Source organism: Barbus barbus (genome assembly GCF_936440315.1).
Source record: "Barbus barbus genome assembly, chromosome: 8".
NCBI lineage: Eukaryota > Metazoa > Chordata > Actinopteri > Cypriniformes > Cyprinidae > Barbus > Barbus barbus.
In genome coordinates this window covers 1,361,724-1,381,866 of record NC_136736.1, presented here as the reverse complement: position 1 = coordinate 1,381,866, position 20,143 = coordinate 1,361,724, and the positions used below count along the sequence as shown (strand labels likewise).

The 20,143-nt window shown below is 42.2% G+C and overlaps 1 protein-coding gene across 1 annotated transcript; it reads left to right on the top strand.

Annotated features, from left to right (window-relative positions):
• Window positions 1-456: 456 nt before the first annotated feature.
• Window positions 457-20,143, top strand: LOC306873746 (queuosine-tRNA galactosyltransferase-like; the record flags this gene model as incomplete). Its single annotated transcript, XM_079423231.1, has 9 exons — window positions 457-469; window positions 805-869; window positions 3,299-3,364; window positions 4,207-4,290; window positions 15,833-15,924; window positions 15,993-16,050; window positions 18,607-18,729; window positions 19,559-19,627; window positions 20,096-20,143. 9 exons carry the CDS (start codon window positions 457-459, stop codon window positions 20,141-20,143), a joined length of 618 nt encoding a protein of 205 aa, XP_079279357.1.

Here is a 20,143-nt window from a genome sequence, read left to right as displayed (position 1 = left end):
ATATAAATGGGTAGTTGAAGTATCAATGTGTCCTATGGTGTGACGGTGGCGATAGACCAGACTGGGTTGGATCCATTTGCAGCTTTTATTAAGATTGGTCAAACAGGCAGGGTCAATCACCAGCAAACTCGAGAAAATAGGCGGAAGGTCGAGGCAGGCAGCGAGAATCAAAAGTCCAATAAACAAATCCAAGTCGGGGCAGGCAGAGAACAATCAGCAACGATACACACTCCAGGGTCGAGAGGTATAAAACAAACACGGGTAATAACGCTCATAAATGACAGCCGGTGCAAATCAAGACTTCGCAATGAGGTGCTGTGTGTGAATGGCTTTTATGTGTGTTAATGAGATGCAGGTGTGGAGTGCAATCAGTCCCAGGTATGAGGCATGATGGGAATTGTAGTCTGAGGTGGCGTGCAACAGTTAGTGTAGTGCAAGGGTTCATGTGGTGAGCGAATGACCTCTGGTGGTGAGTTAATGGAAGTTCATGGCCAGGATTCCTGACAGACGGAAAAATGTACACAAAAAACGTTTTTAACAATTCTCAAAAATCATGTTTTTTCATTATGCATTCCAATTCATCTCAATCAAACTGCAGTTGGGTTATTTTGACTCGGTTAAAAAGTAACTTTAAAAACAGCTAACTAACACAAAAACAAATAAACTAATAATCATTGACCAAAACAAACTATTAAACTATTTAGGTATGATATTGTAAGGTACAGATGCATTAGTATTTGTAATAGATTGATCAAGAAACAAATGAATCATCACATTTGTGTATAATTTTGTTTGTTTTTGTAGTTGGATTTGCTAAAAACCAGGTGGTTCGTCTGAGCTCCGGACAATTCCTCTGCTTTCAGGACGCGGGGTGTGTGTGTGTGTGTGTGTGTGTGTGACATGTACCACCTGTGAGTGTAAATACTCTCCTAATGACGGTGTGTGTTTGACAGAGCTGTCAGAGGAGACTAAAGTGTGTGTGAGATGGTAAAACATGTAAATCCACCTTTTTGTTGGGTTCACGATGGCATCTGTTGTGTTTCATGTTGATGGAGAGCCGATGAGTCACTGTGATACTCAATACAGAAACACATGCTTCAGATTGAGTGTGCGAGTCCCCTGCGGTGTGTGTGAAGTTCATGAGAAATTCACACATAATGGGGGCTTTCCATTGACTTCTGTTGTTTTTGTGCTGCGTTTGCTGGCAGTGCAGTCCGTAATAATGATGATAAAACCAAACATATACGCTTGTGTGAGTGATTTAGTGTGGTAATGTTCAGCATGAGCCCTCGCAGTGATGTTGTGTAATCAGATCTGTGATGGTGAAGCTGATGTGTCAGTGAGCGTCTCTCCTGTGGAGCTGCTGGAGCCGATCGTGTCCAGCTCTGTCGCAAGAAAGACAAGCCTTCCCTCACTCTTCAGACTCACACAGATGAGCAGTTCTCTCACCGTTCACTCAATCTCAGGTCGATACAAACCTGTGTGTTTCTTGCTTCTATGCAACTTAAAAGGAGATGTTTAGTTGAATGTTCAAGCTCCTCATTTCCAGACAAGCGATCAACTCCATCAAGCCCCAAACATAAAAATCACTTTAAAAATAGTCCCATTTTCAGTCTGTTTCTCACTCAAAGCATTATATGACTTAATAATATTTGTGGACTAATATATATATATATATATAGACATATATATTAGGGGTGGCACGGTACATGTATTCGTACCGAGCCATCACAGTACAGACATCTCGGTTCGGTGCATGAGGCCTTACGATGAATACAGGCAATTGACCCTCAATCTAGAAGGGGGCCGCAGTAATGCAGCGCTGTTTGATAACCGCCAGCAGAAGAACAGCGAATGCTAGGTAGCGCCATGCGTATCCCTTCTAGCCTTTAGAGATGAGCACTTGAAAACAAAGCCCACTAGACAGTGACCGTGTGCTGATTCTGAACGTGTCTCTCACATAGACTGACAAAGGAGTATACTTTAAAGCAGGGCTTGAAAACGAAAAAAAAAAGGCAATCGGTTCACTCCGAGCAGAATCGATACTTTAACGTTTCCGTTCCTGCGTTCCTCTGTAATTTTACCGTTCCATAGAAAAAATAACGGTTAATAATGTAATTGTTTTAATTGTCTTTGCCTATAATAATAATAATAATAATAATAAAGTACAGTGTTTCTTTCCACAAAAAGAAAAATAAAGGGGGAAAAGAACAGGAATAGATGGAGCTTAGTCACAGCCAATACGGCATCATCTTTTCTAGATTTGCCTAAATGTAGGCTACTAAACAAAATATATAAATATATATATGTAATATTATTATTATTATTATTACTACTGTTAACTAAAGCTATTCAAATTGTTTTCATTTGCTGAAAATGTGCTGAAATCATATAAAATAGAAATATTAGGTGGAAAAAAAAAGAAAAAGTTAACTAAATAAATGAGTTGAAGTACTGAAATTACTCAAATGTAAACCTAAATAAATACAAATTAATGATAAATTAATGCAAATAACAAAAGCATATAACATAATTTCTAAACGTAATAGTAATTGAAAATATTAAATATTGTATAGTAAATATACACAATAATATATTATTAAAACATTATGTAAATAAATACTATGATATAACTTATACACACACACATACATCATTTTAAAATAACTGATGAGGCTGAATGTTAATTTTTGGTTGAAATGGTCTTTTAGTAATAAAAGAATCCATATGAGTTATATTTCTGACTTTACTGTACTCTCTGCTGTTTGTGGGTGTTTTTGATGTTGTGAGTGTTTCTGGTTGTGATTTACGCCTCTCGTAATCCTGACACATGCCCCTACAGATGTATCTCCATTAGTTCTGTTGACTTTACTCAGATGGTGGTTTTATGGCTGGTTATTTCGGAGGGATTTTGTCATGCGCTGGTTTCCAGAGGCCAAAATCAGCTCTCCTTGAGGTTCAGAGGAACGCCAGGAATCCTGCTCTCCTCCAGGAGCTACCGGGACTTAAACACAGATCCATTAGGACAAAACCAAATGCTGCTTCACATAAAACACCTCCCGATGATCCTCTGATGGAGATTACGAGATGGTCACATATGAATCGAAGGCGTCATTCTGCTTTAAAATCACTGAACATTTAAAAATCAGAAAGTGCAATAATTTTGTCCTTGTGTGCATATATGTTGCTGATTTAAAGTATAGTTTGTTAATTAGCATAGTATGTTTTGTTAAGTTATATATGAACATCAAAACACACTTCCTGCCTGATGCTTTGATGATAATTATGTGTGTTTCAGGATGACTTTATGAAGCCTCAGAGAGTTAGACTTCAGTACGAAGCTGCTGCAGCGAATCCAACCGCAGTGAGTAATAATAAAGTTAAGACATTTATAATGTAATAGAAGATTAATAAACGCTGTTCTTTTGAACTTTCTATTCATCTGTGAACCCTGAAAAATAAAATAGATCAGTTTCCACAAAAATATACTGTTTTCAACATGGATAATAATCAGAAATGTTTCTTGAGCTGTAAATCAGCATATTATTTAGAATGCTTTCTGAAGATCATGTGACACTGAAGACTGGAGTAAAGATGCTGAAAATACTGTTTTGATCATAGAAATCAATTACATTTCACAAAATATTCACATAGAAAACAGCTGTTTTAAATTGTAATAATATTTTACAATATTTGAAATATGAACCAAATTGATACACCAGGACAGAAACATGGTCTCGTGTATTTTTCATAAGCAGCATCAGCAGGAGGGCCAGCAGTTATTTTTACAGTGTTAAGGTCTTGAGGTCTGGTTTGTTGATTTGACCTCTGACCCCGGGTCACAGCGGGCGGAGTGGCGACAGACCGAAGAGCTGCGGCGCTAAACAAACAGAGCACCACTGATCACATGACAGGAAATGAGGCGGACCAGTGAAAGCGGCTGTTGTGTTTTGGTGAAGGTGTGTGTGTTGGTTTAGGGTGTAACTTGAGTTTGTGTTGTGATCTGCCCAGGCTTTACTCTATACACACACACACACACACACATTTATAAATGTAGAAATGTTTTCTAACTTTATAAACTTCTTCACTGTTACTTTTGATCACTTTAATGCATCATTGATGAATAAAAGCATTCATTTCTTTAAAAAACACACACACCTTAAATCCCATATTTGCCACTAACGTTGTGTGTGTGTGTTTTGTCAGATTGTGTGTTGTAAAGTGTCTCGTGTTCCTGAGGGCTCCACTGAACGTTACACCAGGTGGATCAACTCTCTGAGTCCAGAGCAGGTCTCACTCTCATCAAATCAACATTCATTTTCTGAATGCTATTTTATTGATCTTAATTTGAAAGATGCATCAATACAAGTTTTATTTTCTACATTTTTTTGGACTTGGTAATGTTTAATCAAATATCATAACCAGCTCTTCTCGAAGCATTTAGTTGGCTTAAACTCCGCCCCTTTTTTACTATCCAAGCTCACGTTCAGATCCGTATGTGACCCTGGACCACAAAACCTTAAGTAGCTGGGGTATATTTGTAGCAATAACCAAAAATACATTGTATGGGTCAAAATGATCAATTTTTCTTTTATGCCAAAAATCATTAGGATATTAAGTAAAGATCATGTTCCATGAAGATATTTAGTGAATTTCCTACCGTAAATATATCAAAACTTAATTTTTAATCAGTAATATGCATTTCTAAGAACTTAATTTGAACAACTTTAAAGGAGATTTTCTCAATATTTAGATTGTTTTGCACCCTCAGATTCCAGATTTTAAAATATTGTCCTATCATAACAAATCATACATCAATGGAAAGATTATTTATTCAGCTTTCATATGAAATAGAAATCTCACTTTTGAAAAATTGACACTTATTACTATTTTTGTGGTCCAGGGTCACATATATATATATTTAGCTTAGCATTTTATTATGAATTCAGCATTTAGTGTTAATTAATTCAAAATAATTTAATTTCACTTCGTTGCCAGGACAGAACATTTCATTTTTTTCATTTCATTAAATGGAAGTTTAGTAAAATATTTTATTTTGTTTCAGCTTTATTTTAACTTACAAACTTTTTAAATAGTTTTCGCTTTAGTTACCAATAACTGATAGCAATGCTGGACTCGATTTCATGCAGGTTTTTATCAGTTTTGGAAATTAATTGTATCGTGAAAATTGATTTGTGGTTCTTTTTATTTTTCAGTAAAAATGGAGTCCATTATAAAAACATTAATGAAAGTTACTTATTTTTTCTTCAGAATATTGTGTGCTTTATTAAGGAAGTGAAGGAAGTGGCTCTGAAGAGTGTGTCTCTTTCATGACAGTCTGTTTGATCTCTGTATATCTCAGTGGGTGTGTGTTGCCAGGATGTGTGTGTGTGTGTGTGTGTGTGTGTGTGTGTGTGTGTGTGTGTGTGTGTGTGTGTGTGTGTGTGTGTGTGAGTGAGGAAAGGCGAGGCGTGTTGTGTTATGAGGGGTCGCGTGCCACACGGTCAGTGGGTCGCCACCGAAACAGGATGTGTACCTGAAGACAGATATTTCCACGGAAACGGTGCGCGGGTGTGAGCGTAGAGCGTCACAAACGCTGGCGGGAAACGGATCCCGAGGGTCCTGAGGTCAGACTGATGTGTGGAACCTTCCCAAATCATCCCCAAAACACTCCAGTTACCATCCCAAACAGAGAGAAAGAACAAGTGCTGTTTCACACGGCAACATCAAATTCTAATAACACCCTAGCAACTGCCTGGCAACCATTCGAAACTGGCAGTGCCCTAGCAACCTATATGGAATTGCATAGAAATGGCCTACCAACCTGGCATACATCTATAGAAATATCATAGCAGCTGCCTAGCAACCACCCAGAACTTCCTAGCCATGTCGCAGGGACTACTAACAGCACCATAGGAACCACAATGAAAAACTCTGTAACTTTATAACACCTTAGCAACACTCTAGCAACCACCACACACAACCAGAACACCATGACGCCACTCTGCAATGCCCTAGCAGCTGCATGGCAACCACTCAAAACATCCTAGTAATGTGACTCCTCACAGCACCATAGAAACCATAGAAATCAATAGTAACATGCTAAGAACGCCTTAACAACAAGAACAACAACCTAACAACGCCTTAGCAACCATTCAAAACACCCTCTTAACTGTCTAAGAGCCATGCAGAACATCCTAGCAACACCCTATGCCTGCTCACATTACCCTAGTAACTGCCAAAACTTAGATACTGCATAGCAACCACGCTCAACATCCTAGCAACATCCTATGTCTGCTCACAACACCCTAGCAACTGCCAAAACCTTAGCAACATCATAGCAACCACTCAGAACATCTTAGCAATACCTTAGGGATTGCATGCAGCAACCTAGCAACAAGCAACTATTCTGAAAACCATAATAACAATAACACTAACACACTCAGAACATCTTAGCAACTGCATAGCAACACCCTAGCAACCTGGCGCACATCATGGCAGCATGTTTTAGATGATAAACGCTCATTTTTCAGTCATGAAAATCTGTTCTGAATGATTGTTTTCTGCTGTTAGTTTCTCCTCCGCATGTTCTCGTTCACTGAGAAGGGAGTCATGTTTCTCTTGGGTGTGTTTGCACATTCCAGACGAGGTTATCCAGTGAAACACACACACACAGTGTCCAGTGGGCAACATCTCCGTTACGACACACTCGCACCAGCTCAGTGTCAGAGTCTGAATATGGACAGACTCACTCTCACACACACACACAACCTTTGACACAGGACTAGTACGAACAGCAGGTTTTAGTTTGTTATTAAAGATGCTGATGTGATGTGAAAGTGATATTTCACCCAAAAATGAAAATGTTGTCATTAATTACTTACCCTCATGTCGTTCCAAACCCTTAAGACCTTCGTTCATCTTCCGAACACAAATTAAGGTATTTTTGATGAAATCTGAGAGCTTTCTGACCCTCCATAGACAGCAATGATATGACCATGAGCAAGGCACCAAAACGTAGTAAGGACATAGTTAACCCTCTGGGCCCTGAGGGTGTTTTGGGGGCCTGGAGAACTTTCGACATGCCCTGACATTTGTGCTTTTTTCAGTTGCTTATAAAAATATAAATAGCTAAAGTCTAATAACACTGTAAACAGCACAAACTGGGCTACAATAATATGTTAGCAGCATTTATGTACATGATTGTGTTTTTGAGAAATCAACGTTTATGCTTGGTTATTGAAAAACTAACATTTTGAAGTCACTGAAATAAGGCCATAAAACACATACAGAACAATTGTTCACAAGACTTTGGAGAAATGCCTCTTGTAGCCTAGAATGTTTGCTTCAAAATTATGTGAAAATCATCTTGTTTATTTGCTCACAGAAAACAATACATTGATTTAAATTTTTAAAGACATGTTTTGTGATTGAAAGCCAATATGCGAGGGAGTGGTAATGGGCTTGAATATTAAGTGATTCTCACCTGAGAGACAAAGGGCCCTCCCCTAAAGCTGCTAATGGGCCATCAGTGTGACTGTGACTGAGGCAGGTAAGCCAGAGAGTGTGAGGAGACTGAAAAATGGGTTTTTAAATTATTTGTATTTTATTTACAACACAGTATAATCAAAACATACATAATGAAGGTCAAAGACACTATTGTGCACTGATCTAACCACAGAGATGTGAACAGACTTTGACTCGTTCCTGCAACAGATTCTGTTCAACAAGTGAAACAAATATATCATACCTGATATTTACATGTTATTTAAGTGTTTCTGCTACTTTCCATGGATTCAAGAAGAAACTGTTCTGAACTTCTGATGTTGGTGCAGCGCTCTCAGAGGAAAACAGTTGGAAGAGACTGAAAGTCAGCAGGATTCATCATCTGTGGTGCAGGTGTCGGATTCAATAAAATACAAACAACCAAAAAAAAAAACATTTGTGAGCATGTTTATATCAATGCAAAAGATAGGGAAAAGTAAGTAGTCTTTTCATCTCTCCTGGTATGACAAAGTTAGCTGGCTGACTGGAAGTGCTGTGACAAAGAAAATGTACTGCTGGGAACGTAGGGCAGAATTTATGTAGAAATAAATAGTCAATTTTTATGATGTAGGCCGAAAATGAGCTTCCCCTCTTTGAAAGACCAGCAGCCGCCACTGATTTACACATACGAGGAATCTGTTTTAGTGACAGAAGCTCCACAGTGCAACAGAGAGACAGCGACAAGACAAGACACAGATAATACAAAGAATAATATACAAAACAGACACTGTAGAAAATAGCAAAAAATACAATATGTTATATAGATGATATGTGCATAACTGTACATACATAATTGTCTATATTATATATTGTGTTTTTTGCTATTTTGTACATTGTCTGTTTTGTATAGGCCTATTTGTATATTATTCTTTGCCCATATTCTTTATTTTAGGTTCAGTGGATAAGCACAAACTTAGGATTGTCAGAGAATCACAGTCACCTGCACCTTCATTAGCCAGATCCCAATCACCTGAGTACTGATTCCCCGCACCTGTCACCGGCTAATGAACAGCACTATATCCACTCACCACAAGCACTCCTTCCTCGTCCGGTCTACCGTTCACTACCCGAACCTAGCCTGACTACTAACCTTGTGTTACCTTCCTGCAGACCTCCAGATTCCCCCTGTTCCTGTTCTCCACCGCTCCTGGCTCTTCCTGGTCCTGTTCCTCCCCGCGGCAGTGCGCACCGCCGACTCCCCTTCCTGGATCCTGTTCCCGCTCCTCCACCCAGCATTCACCCTTGCACCTTTCCCAATAAACCCTGTATTGACCTTACTCCTCCGTGTCTCCTAGCCTGTTCGTGACAGAAGACCGGACCAACTACAGCACCGCGTGTCATGGAGTCCCGGCCACCCTCGGCCGTCGACACGCTGGAGGAGTTGGTCAATACTCTCCGGGCTTCCCTTCTTCCACCACCTGTCCCACCACCTGCCTCTGAGAGTCCCGTGGCCATTCCATCCAAGTACGCGGGTGATGCGGCGGGGTGTGGCGGCTTCCTGCTTCAAGTGTCCTTGTACATCGCGGCACAACCCCGTAAGTTCACCACCGAGAGATCGAAGGTGGCTTTTCTTACCTCCCTCCTGTCCGGCAAGGCGTTGCTATGGGCGCAGGCTATCTGGGACGCGCAGAGCACCATCATCAACTCCTACGAAGCGTTCACCAGCCACTTCAAGGAGGTCTTCGGAGTCGCCGCGGGACGCATCTCTGTGCAGGATCGTCTTCTTCGCTTACGCCAAGGAGAGGCGTCCGTGGATGACTACACCTTGGAGTTTCGCACTCTAGCGGCCACCAGCGGCTGGAACGAAGCAGCTTTACTGAGTGCCTACCGCCTCGGCTTGAATCCCCGCCTGCGCGCCCAGATGGCCATCTACGATGACAGTGTAGGACTAGAAACCTTCATGCAACGCGCTTCTCGCATCTCTCAACGCCTCACCGCCTGCCTCGAGGATGAGTCCGCCCCCCCGTCAGCTTCACCCGCTGCAAGCTCCCCAGTACCAGAACCCATGCTCGTAGACACCGCCCGCCTCTCCCGCATGGAACGTGCGCGCCGCCTCGCGGCCAACCTATGCCTCTACTGCGCGAAACAAGGACACTTCATCCGGGAATGCCCCGTCCGACCTCCACGCCCCGCGGTGAGTACCCTTCAACTTGAGCCAGATATTTCTTCATTATCACTGATGCCAGTACAACTCCTCACCCCAGACTCCTCTCTTACAGTCTCCGCCCTGGTCGACTCGGGCTCCTCGGGGAACTTCATTTCCCAAGCCCTACTAACCCACCTCAATCTCCCCCGGAGGCGGCAACCCCAGGAGCTCCGAGTCGAGACCATCCAGGGAAAACCGCTGGGGCGTGGTAGAGTGAGGTATCGCTCTCCTCCCGTAACACTCCGGGTCGGCTGTCTACACGAGGAGTCCATCACCTTTCTGGTACTGGAGGGGCCCACGGTGGATATCATCCTGGGACGCCCATGGCTCAATCTCCACTCTCCAGTAGTCAGATGGGATCCATGCGAAGTCACTCGCTGGAGCGAGTTTTGTTCCCAGTCCTGCCTGCAGTCAGTACAGAGGATCCCTACGAACCCCGCCCCCCTGACAGTCTGTTCCACGCTAGTAGAAAGTCCTGAGCCCCAGGTGAAGTGTACCGTCCCATCTGACTACCAGGCGTTCCAGGATGTCTTCAGCAAACAGGCAGCCACTCGCCTACCACCGCACCGGCCATGGGACTGTGCCATTGACCTGCTGCCTGGGGCAAAACTTCCTAAGGGTAAGATTTACCCCCTGTCCATCCCGGAGCGCAAGGCAATGGAGGAGTACATCAAGGAGGCTCTTCAACAAGGCTTTATCCGGCAGTCAACATCCCCCGCCGCCTCGAGCTTCTTCTTCGTGGGCAAAAAGGACGGAGGCTTGAGGCCCTGTATAGATTACCGCACACTCAACGAGCAGACCGTCAAACTCCCATACCCGCTTCCCCTGGTCCCGGCCGCCCTCGAGGAACTCCGTGGGGCCCGCATCTTCTCCAAGTTGGACCTGCGAAGCGCGTACAACCTCGTGAGGATAAGGGCGGGCGATGAGTGGAAGACGGCGTTCCACACTCCATCTGGGCACTACGAGTACCGGGTTATGCCGTACGGCCTCTCCAACTCACCGTCCGTCTTTCAAGGCTTCATGAACGAGGTGTTCCGGGAGTTCCTCCACCAATTCGTGATCGTCTACATCGACGATATCCTGATTTACTCCCGGAACCTGGCCGAACATCGCCACCACGTTGAGCAGGTCCTCCAGCGGCTCAGAGAGCACCGGCTCTACCTTAAACTGGAGAAGTGCGAGTTCCATCGCTCCACGGTACAGTTCCTCGGCTATACCATCAGTCCCGAAGGAATCCAGATGGACCAGGGGAAGGTCCAAGCGATCCTGGACTGGCCCCTGCCACAGACGGTCAAGGAGCTACAGCGCTTTTTGGGCTTCGCCAACTTTTACAGACGTTTCATCTGCCAATTCAGTCGACTGTCGTCACCCCTCACCTCCATGCTCCGGGGTAAGCCCAAGTCTCTGTCCTGGAGCCCCGAAGCCCACGAAGCGTTCCAAAAGCTCAAGGAAGCCTTCAGCACGGCCCCTATCCTACGCCACCCGGATCCCCAGCTCCCCTTCGTCGTGGAGGTCGACGCCTCCACCACAGGAGTCGGGGCCGTGCTGTCCCAGCACCACAACGAGCCTCCCAGCCTCCATCCTTGCGCTTACTTCTCGCGGAAGCTGTCCCCTGCGGAGGTAAACTACGACATTGGCAATCGAGAGCTGCTGGCCATCAAACTAGCCTTGGAGGAGTGGCGTCACTGGCTGGAGGGAGCCGCCTGCCCCTTCACTGTCATCACGGACCATAAAAACCTCCAGTATCTAAGAGATGCCAAACGCCTAAACCCCCGTCAAGCACGCTGGGCCCTCTTCTTCACTCGGTTCTCCTTCACTATCACCTACCGCCCCGGAATCCGCAACACCAAGGCCGATGCTCTCTCCCGCCTGCATGCCCCAGAAACACCCACAGACCCCGAACCCATTCTCCCTCCAGCCCTCATAGTCAGCCCCATCCAGTGGACACTTGACGACAACATCCGTGACGCCACTCTCACCGAACCCGCCCCGCAGGGAGGCCCAGAAGGGAAAATTTATGTGCCCCGCTCCCAACGCCTCACCCTTCTGGGCTCAGCTCACGAAGTACCGGGCTCTGGACACCCAGGCAGCCAGCGAACCCTCTCACTCCTCCAAGCTCGGTACTGGTGGCCCGGTATGACCGCGGATGTCATCAGGTACGTCCGAGGGTGCTCAGTCTGTGCCATGTCCCAGTCTCCTCGCCATCTGCCCGCGGGCAAACTGGTTCCCCTGCCCATTCCCCAGAGGCCCTGGTCCCATCTCGGTGTGGACTTCGTCACCGACCTCCCTGAGTCTGAGGGCCACACCTGTGTCCTAGTTGTGGTTGACCGCTTCTCCAAGGCCTGCAAACTCATCCCCCTCAGGGGCTTGCCCACGGCATTGGAGACCGCCGAATGCCTATTCCACCATGTGTTCCGCAATTTCGGCTTACCGGAAGACATCGTGTCGGACCGTGGCCCTCAGTTCGTGTCCCGGGTCTGGAGATCCTTCTTCCGCCTCTTGGGAATCACCGTCAGCCTGTCCTCGGGCTATCACCCCCAGACCAACGGCCAGACTGAGCGTAAGATCCAGGAGCTCGGACGCTACCTCCGGTCATACTGCTCCCCCGATCAGCACAGCTGGAGCCGTTTTCTCCCATGGGCCGAGTATGCACAAAACTCCCTTCGCCAGGCCACCACCGGTCTCACCCCGTTCCAGTGCATGCTCGGCTACCAACCCCCTCTGTTCCCCTGGACGGAGGAACCAGCGGAGGTTCCAGCTGTGGACCACTGGTTCCGAGAGAGTGAGAGGGTTTGGGACTCAGCACATATCCATCTTCAGCGGGCAGTGCGGAGACATAAACGCTTTGCGGACGTCCGGAGATCCGAGACCCCCCAATACCAGCCAGGAGATCGGGTCTGGCTGTCGACCAAGGACATCCGTCTCCGCCTGCCTTGCAAAAAGCTGAGTCCCCGCTTCATAGGTCCGTTTAAGATCCAGAGGCAGGTGAACGACGTCACCTATGAGCTTCAGCTCCCCCCCAGGTATCGCATCCACCCCACCTTCCACGTCTCACTGCTCAAACCCTTCTCCCCCTCTACACCAGGAACCACGGGACCGGACGCACCCCCTCCTCCGGAGATGATCGATGGGGCTGAGGTCTACCGGGTCCGCAACATCCTGGACTCGCGGCGACGGGGCGCCCGGCTCGAGTACCTGGTGGACTGGGAGGGGTATGGCCCAGAGGAAAGATCCTGGGTGGCCAGGGACGACATCCTCGACCCCTTGCTCCTCGAAGAATTTCACCGCAATCACCCTAGTCGTCCCGCACCCAGAGGCCGAGGCCGCCCCCGTCGCCGTGGTAGGGCGTCAGGAGCCGCCCCTGGAGGGGGGGGTAATGTCAGAGAATCACAGTCACCTGCACCTTCATTAGCCAGATCCCAATCACCTGAGTACTGATTCCCCGCACCTGTCACCGGCTAATGAACAGCACTATATCCACTCACCACAAGCACTCCTTCCTCGTCCGGTCTACCGTTCACTACCCGAACCTAGCCTGACTACTAACCTTGTGTTACCTTCCTGCAGACCTCCAGATTCCCCCTGTTCCTGTTCTCCACCGCTCCTGGCTCTTCCTGGTCCTGTTCCTCCCCGCGGCAGTGCGCACCGCCGACTCCCCTTCCTGGATCCTGTTCCCGCTCCTCCACCCAGCATTCACCCTTGCACCTTTCCCAATAAACCCTGTATTGACCTTACTCCTCCGTGTCTCCTAGCCTGTTCGTGACAAGGATATGATGATAATTCACTGTAGTTCAGTAAAACACAGGACAAACCCGCAAATGGTTTTATTTTAAAGAACAACTGCGGTGACAAATAAGACAATAATACCAAATAGCCCATCAGCATGAACTGGGGTTTTATGAGTGGATAATGGGAATGAAAACCTTAATATTTAAACCTTAAAATTAATATTTTATTATTATTATTATTTTGCATATAGACCTATTTTAAATGTTTTTGTTTACTAAAACAGCTGTTATTAAATCTGACCAATCGAATCAAATATTATTAATGGGTTTTAGTGCATATTTAAGCAATAAATGTACATATATTTTCTCTGTAACATTTTTATTTATACTTTTTTATATAGGCTGTGCACAAATTAAATGACTGGTTTTGTGGCTCAATCCTTTAAAAAGAACCACTGGAATCACTGTATATTAGACCTACTGATTTTAGATTTTTAGTAGGCTAGTTATTATAGTTATTATATCTTTAATAAATAAAAAAATATTAATCACAGAGACGGTCTCTTTTACTCATTAAAAGTTCACATATATATTGCTCTGAATGATTTAATATTGGATAGTTCTGCAGGTCTATATGGCTGCAATGATCGAGTGTTAATGAATCTAAATTCATCCCGTACACAGATTAGAACAGGCACACAACGATCGCGTGGATACAGAAATAATTGGATTTTTAATATCTGATGTGATGTGGACACTTATTTACTATAATATAGGAACCTTTAAAAATGTTAAGAGAATCAATATAGGCTCAAATATTTTATTAAGATATAAACAAGGAAACATTGTGCTTGCCATGAAAACATTTTATTAGCACTTTATAACCTACAAGTTTGTGACGCATTGAGCAACGTAGACTATAACTCATCTCTTTAAACAACAACAAAAAACAGTTGTGCTTTAAAACGTAAAATCAGCCGCTTATGTTCGTGTTTGTCCATCTCTAAATTATTCTAAATTATCATCATTTGCATATAAAATCCCAATTTAGTGCTGATCCATGGCCTGCCGATCCTCAAGGCAATATGAATGAAGCACTATTCAGCCTGAAGAACCCAGAGGTGCTGTCATCAAGAGTTTATTTGTAAACAATGACTTCATCTGACTAAAATTACCATGGTTACTAATCAGATAATAATTAAGATAGGCCTAGGATACTAGTTAGCTCATAATATTTCTGTAATATGGCCAAATCAATTACAAAATTGTACACAAAGGAATGTGCATGCTCGGGTCTACACCAATAAGATTTGCCGTGTTATAAACCAATGGAATTGCACTCTGGAGTACTTGATGAAACAGACCTGTGTGCTTTTTTAGTATAAGTATGCAATATAATATTTCTCTCTAAAGAAAAAGTTTTTTTTTTTTTGTCTCTCAGTGGATGCATATGAATTATTGTCATTGATATCATTATCGCAATAAATAGCAGAAACTCTCATGATATATTTTTAAGTCCATATCGCCAAACCCTAAGTGCACACAGATCCCAGTGCTCTAGTTAGTTTTGTTGCCCTGAAGCACATCACTGATTTCATCTATTTTGTCATGATTGAAATATTCCTCTTTCCTCTCTCCCCTCCGTCTTTCATTCTTTCTCAGTCTGTGTGTGTGAGAGCGTCTGGCTCTCCCTGATCTTTAACTCTCGGTCTGAACACACGCGGCCAAAGTAAACTCATCAGAGCAGTGTGTGTGATTAGAGAGTGTTGTGAACATGTAAATGGTTTTTATCTGCCAGACGCTGTGTGACAGCATTGGTCTGTACAGACTGGAAGCTCAAATACTGCATAACAATCGCAGACAGTCAGAACATATTTGATGTTTAATATGTTTAATATGATGTTAAATCAGTGATTTTGGACCAATGAGAATTCGCTGTGGGCGGAGCTACTAAACACATGCGAGAAATGGAGACTAAACATCCTGCTTGGTGGACAAAACTCAGATTTTAAGTTTCGATGGTATTATTTGTCATCTCCTCATGTGTGTTAACTTTAACCAATGCAACGAATCCTGTCACGTGCAGTACAGAAACTGCTAATGTGTTGTTTTTGTCATAAATAGCCCATAATGCAATCTCATTGGTCTCACACTCCACATCGAATATGATCTGATTGGCTCTGATTCTTTAAGCATTTTGCCTTTAAATGAGGATATGACGATAGTAAACTTAACTGATGCTATAAGGCTGCTTACACTAGCGTTCAGAAGATTTAGGTAAAAAAAAATTTTCTTTTTGAGTCTCTTCTACTCACTAAAGCTTCATTTGGTCTTCATTTATTCATTTACTGTCACTTTTGATCAGTTTAGTGCATCTTTAATAAATAAAGTATTGATTTCTGTCCTAAATTAGCTGTACACGTCTCACGGGCCGACGGTCATCATGCCCACCTGGTTCTGTTCTCGTGACTGGTTTGAGAAAGTGGGTCCGTTTAGCGAGGGAAGGTGAGGCTCTTCTGATGTTAAAACAGATGTGAATCTCATGATCGGCGGTGATCTGAACTGATTCTCTGTCAGGGCGTTCCTGAGGATCTGCTCTTCTTCTACAAGAGTCTTCGTCGCGGAGGTCACGTGATCCTAACGCTATCATGAACACAGCTACACATTCAGTGCTGGAGTGAGTCAGTTTACAGTCACTGTGTCAGTCTGAAACTACTGCAACATAGTGCTGTCAATCAAAGAAACACAGACACGCCAGATATTTCGTAAATACAGTTGAATACAGTTAATACTGTATTTTTTATTTATTTTTTTCTTAAATATACTTTTTTCAACTTCAATTTTTTGTAACTTATTTCAAAAAGTGAAACTTTTATATATGTTACATTCATAACATGTAAAGTAAGACATTTCAAAAGGTTTTTTTTTTTTTTTTAATTTTGATGATTAGAGCTTACAGCTCATGAAAGTCAAAATCAGTATCTCAATATATTAGAATATTTATATTTGAGTTGCATTAAACGACCATCCCTACAGTATACATTCAGAGTATCTCTTGTTCTTTGAAACCACAATAATGGGGAAGACTGCTGACTTGGTAATGATCCAGAACCACAAAGAGGGTAAGTTACAGAGGGTCATTACTGAAAGCTGTGGCTGTTTACAGAGTGCTGTATCAAAGCATATTAAATGCAAAGTTGACTGGAAGGAAGAAATTGGGTAGGAAAAGGTGCACAAGCAACAGGGATGACCGCAAGCTTGAGAATACTGTCAAGTAAAGCTGATTCAAACACTTGGGAGAGCTTCACAAGGAGTGGACTGAAGCTGGAGTCAGTGCATCAAGAGTCACCACACTCAGACGTCTTCAGGAAAAGGGCTACCAAGCCACTTCTGAACCAGAGACAACGTCAGAAGCGTCTTACCTGGGCTGTGGAGAAAAAGAACTGGACTGTTGCTCAGTGCTCCAAAGTCCTCTTTTCATATAAATAAAAATTTAGCATTTCATTTGGAAATCAATGTCTGGAGTCTGGAGGAAGAGTGGAGAGGCACAGAATCCATGTTGCTTGAAGTCCTGTGTGAAGTTTCCACAGTCCGTGATGATTTGGGGTGCTGTGACGTCTGCTGATGTTGGTCCACTGTGTTTTATCAAGTCCACAGTCTACCAGGAGATTTTAGAGCACTTTATGCTTTCATCTGCTGACATGTTTTATGGAGATGCTGATTTCCTTTTCCAGCAGGACTTTAGCACCTGCACACACTGCCAAAACCACTTCCAAGTGCTTTGCTGACCATGACATTACTGTGCTTGATTGGCCAGCTAACATGCCTGACCTGAACCCCATAGAGAATCTATGGGATATTTTCAAGAGAAAGATGAGAAACAGTCGATCCAACAATCCAGACGAGCTGAAAGCTCAATAGTGCCTCAGCAGAGCCACAGACTGATCGCTTCCATGCCATTCCTCACTGATGCTGGAGTTTGTGCTAAAGGAGCCCCGACCAAGTATTGAGTGCATAAATGAACATACTTTACACAACTTGAACTTTTCTGCTTTGCAAATCCTTTTTTTTTTATTGATCTTAGAAAATATTCTAATATTTTGAGATACTGGATTTTGACTTTCATGAGCTGTAAGCTCTAATCATCAAAATTAAAACAAAAAACTTCTGAAATGTATTTACATGTAATGAATCTAAAATATATATGAAAGTTTCACTTTTTTAAATAAGTCATGATATTAATTTTTTTTTTTTAGATGTACATGTAGATGGATATATATAACCAAAATATAAATAAATAGCTAAATGTAATCAAAATAATTACAATAAATGAATAATTAAAAATATGTATTTTTATTTAAAATTCTGAAGGGACTTTAAACACTAAAATAAATAAATTAATTAAAAATAGGCATGAATATTTACACACGTAAATATATTTATAATAATTATGATAATAGCAATAATAATAAAGTTATAGTACTAAATAAACAACACGTAAACATATTTACACACGTAAATATATTTATAATAATTATGATAATAGCAATAATAATAAAGTTATAGTACAAATAAACAACATTAAATGAATTAAAAAAAAAATATTATTATGACTGTCAATCCATGAAAAACTGTGATTTTCCTGACAAGCAATGAAAGTGAATCATGATCCTCATCTGCATGTGTTTTATAATCCTGCATGACACATTCAGCTTGAATGTTGTTTTTGTTACAGTTTATCAGTGGAAAAAATATTTCAAGATCCTCGTATTCTCACGGGTCACTTCATCATTGTGTGTGTTTGTGTGTGTGTGTGTGTGTGTGTGTGTGTGTGAGAGTGAGTGTGTGTGTGTGTGTGTGTGTGAGAGTGAGAGTGAGTGTTATCTGTCTCTGTTTGGAATGAGTGGCATCCTCTGACTCAGGGATTCCGCTTGTTTTCTCTCCATGGGCCCAGCAGTCCAGCGGGCCGCAGCTGTCTGTCAGTCTGATTCTGTGTGTGTGCTCAGTGTTGAGTGTTGATTGATGGATCTCTATGTACAGAGGAAGCTCAGTGCTCTTTAAATAACCCAAAGCAGCATGTTTCCACCTGAAGCGCTTCTGCTTCCTTCGCTGTCGCTGCAGTGTGTGAGTGATGTGAGAGATTTAATTAACTGTCTCCTGTCCTCTGCTCTCAGAGAGACCATCTAGAGTCTCTGTGCCGACTTCCTGCAGGAGCGAGTGCTCAGCCAATGGGAATCTTCCACCGTCTGGAATGCTGGGAAACAGGGCCGCAGACTTTACCGCAGCTTGAGCCCCACCAATCAGAAGAAGGTACCGGATCCAAACATCACCGCACGCTGCCTCATGTTTACAAACGATAATATCAGGAAATACAGAATACACTTTAAAATACTAAAATAAATAATAATTCATTACAAATAATTCAAATAAATAAATCATCATCATCACACTTATTATTATTAATTATTTAGGAACTTAAAAATACATTAACATTTTAAAATAAAATTTGTGTTAATTATATTAATAATATATATTATTACATAAGGACTTGTAATCATAAGAATATAACAGGTAACGGCTCAAAACATTACATCAGATGTTTCCTTGTGTATTACAGTAATATAAGGAAATACAAAATAGATTTTTAAATACAAAAATAAATTCGTTTTTAAAAATATTATTATTATTAATGTGATTAATGTTATTATTTTATTACTAAGTAATTAAATTCTAAATAACTGAATAACTAAATAATAACTAAATAACTGTAGTATTTTAAAATACTATAAAAATTATTATATTAAAATAGTATTTATTTTACTACAGTAAATAAATAATAACAATTAAAAATAATCTAAATAAATTATTCATTGTTATTTTTATCATTATTAGTTAAAATACTGGACCTAAATACTGAATTAAATAAATAATCATGATTAATTAAAAAATACATTAGCATCATGCTACATAAGACAATTTATGAGATTAATAGTACACTTTTACTCAGAACACCACAGCACTGCAATAATGAATTAACATTGGATAGTTAGTTAATTAGTATTCAGTTCATTCATGTTTAATAATTCAGTAATTGAAGAGGTTGTGTTGTTCTTTATTGTGTCTGTGTTTGTGATCGCAGGTGAAAGCGTTCTGTGACGTAGATGAGAACAGCATTCAGAAAGGCTTTTACACGTACGAGGAGTCGAAGGTGGGTCACTTCAGCTCATTATAATCTCTTTATGATCAAACACTCGCTTTAATGCAGAATTATAGTGCTTATATATGCTTTAATACAGGAATATAATCATAGTTTCAGCTGGGAACATTTTCATGGGAATGTGGTTGATGTAAATGCAGAAAAGTGATTAGTTGTGCATATGTAGCGCTAGTAATGGATCAGTGTTTATGGTCAGACACAGATTAGCCGTCAGCTGTTTGCAGAAGTACATGCAGTGACTAATTAATTTCCTGGGAAATCCATCATTAGCCACATTAGCGTATGAAAGCACCAAAACCATGCAATCAACACAGGAACAGTCACTTCCTGCAGAGCAGCGATTATCTGAAGATGAAGAGATGAAACCACTCTCACTTGAGCTTATTAATAACCGCTAATTAAACAGTGAAGCGCTGATATTGCAGTTAAACACTCACTCGTTTTCTGTGTTTCTCTCAGGAACGGCCCAAACCCAGGATTCCTGTGCTGCACTTCACAAATGCATGA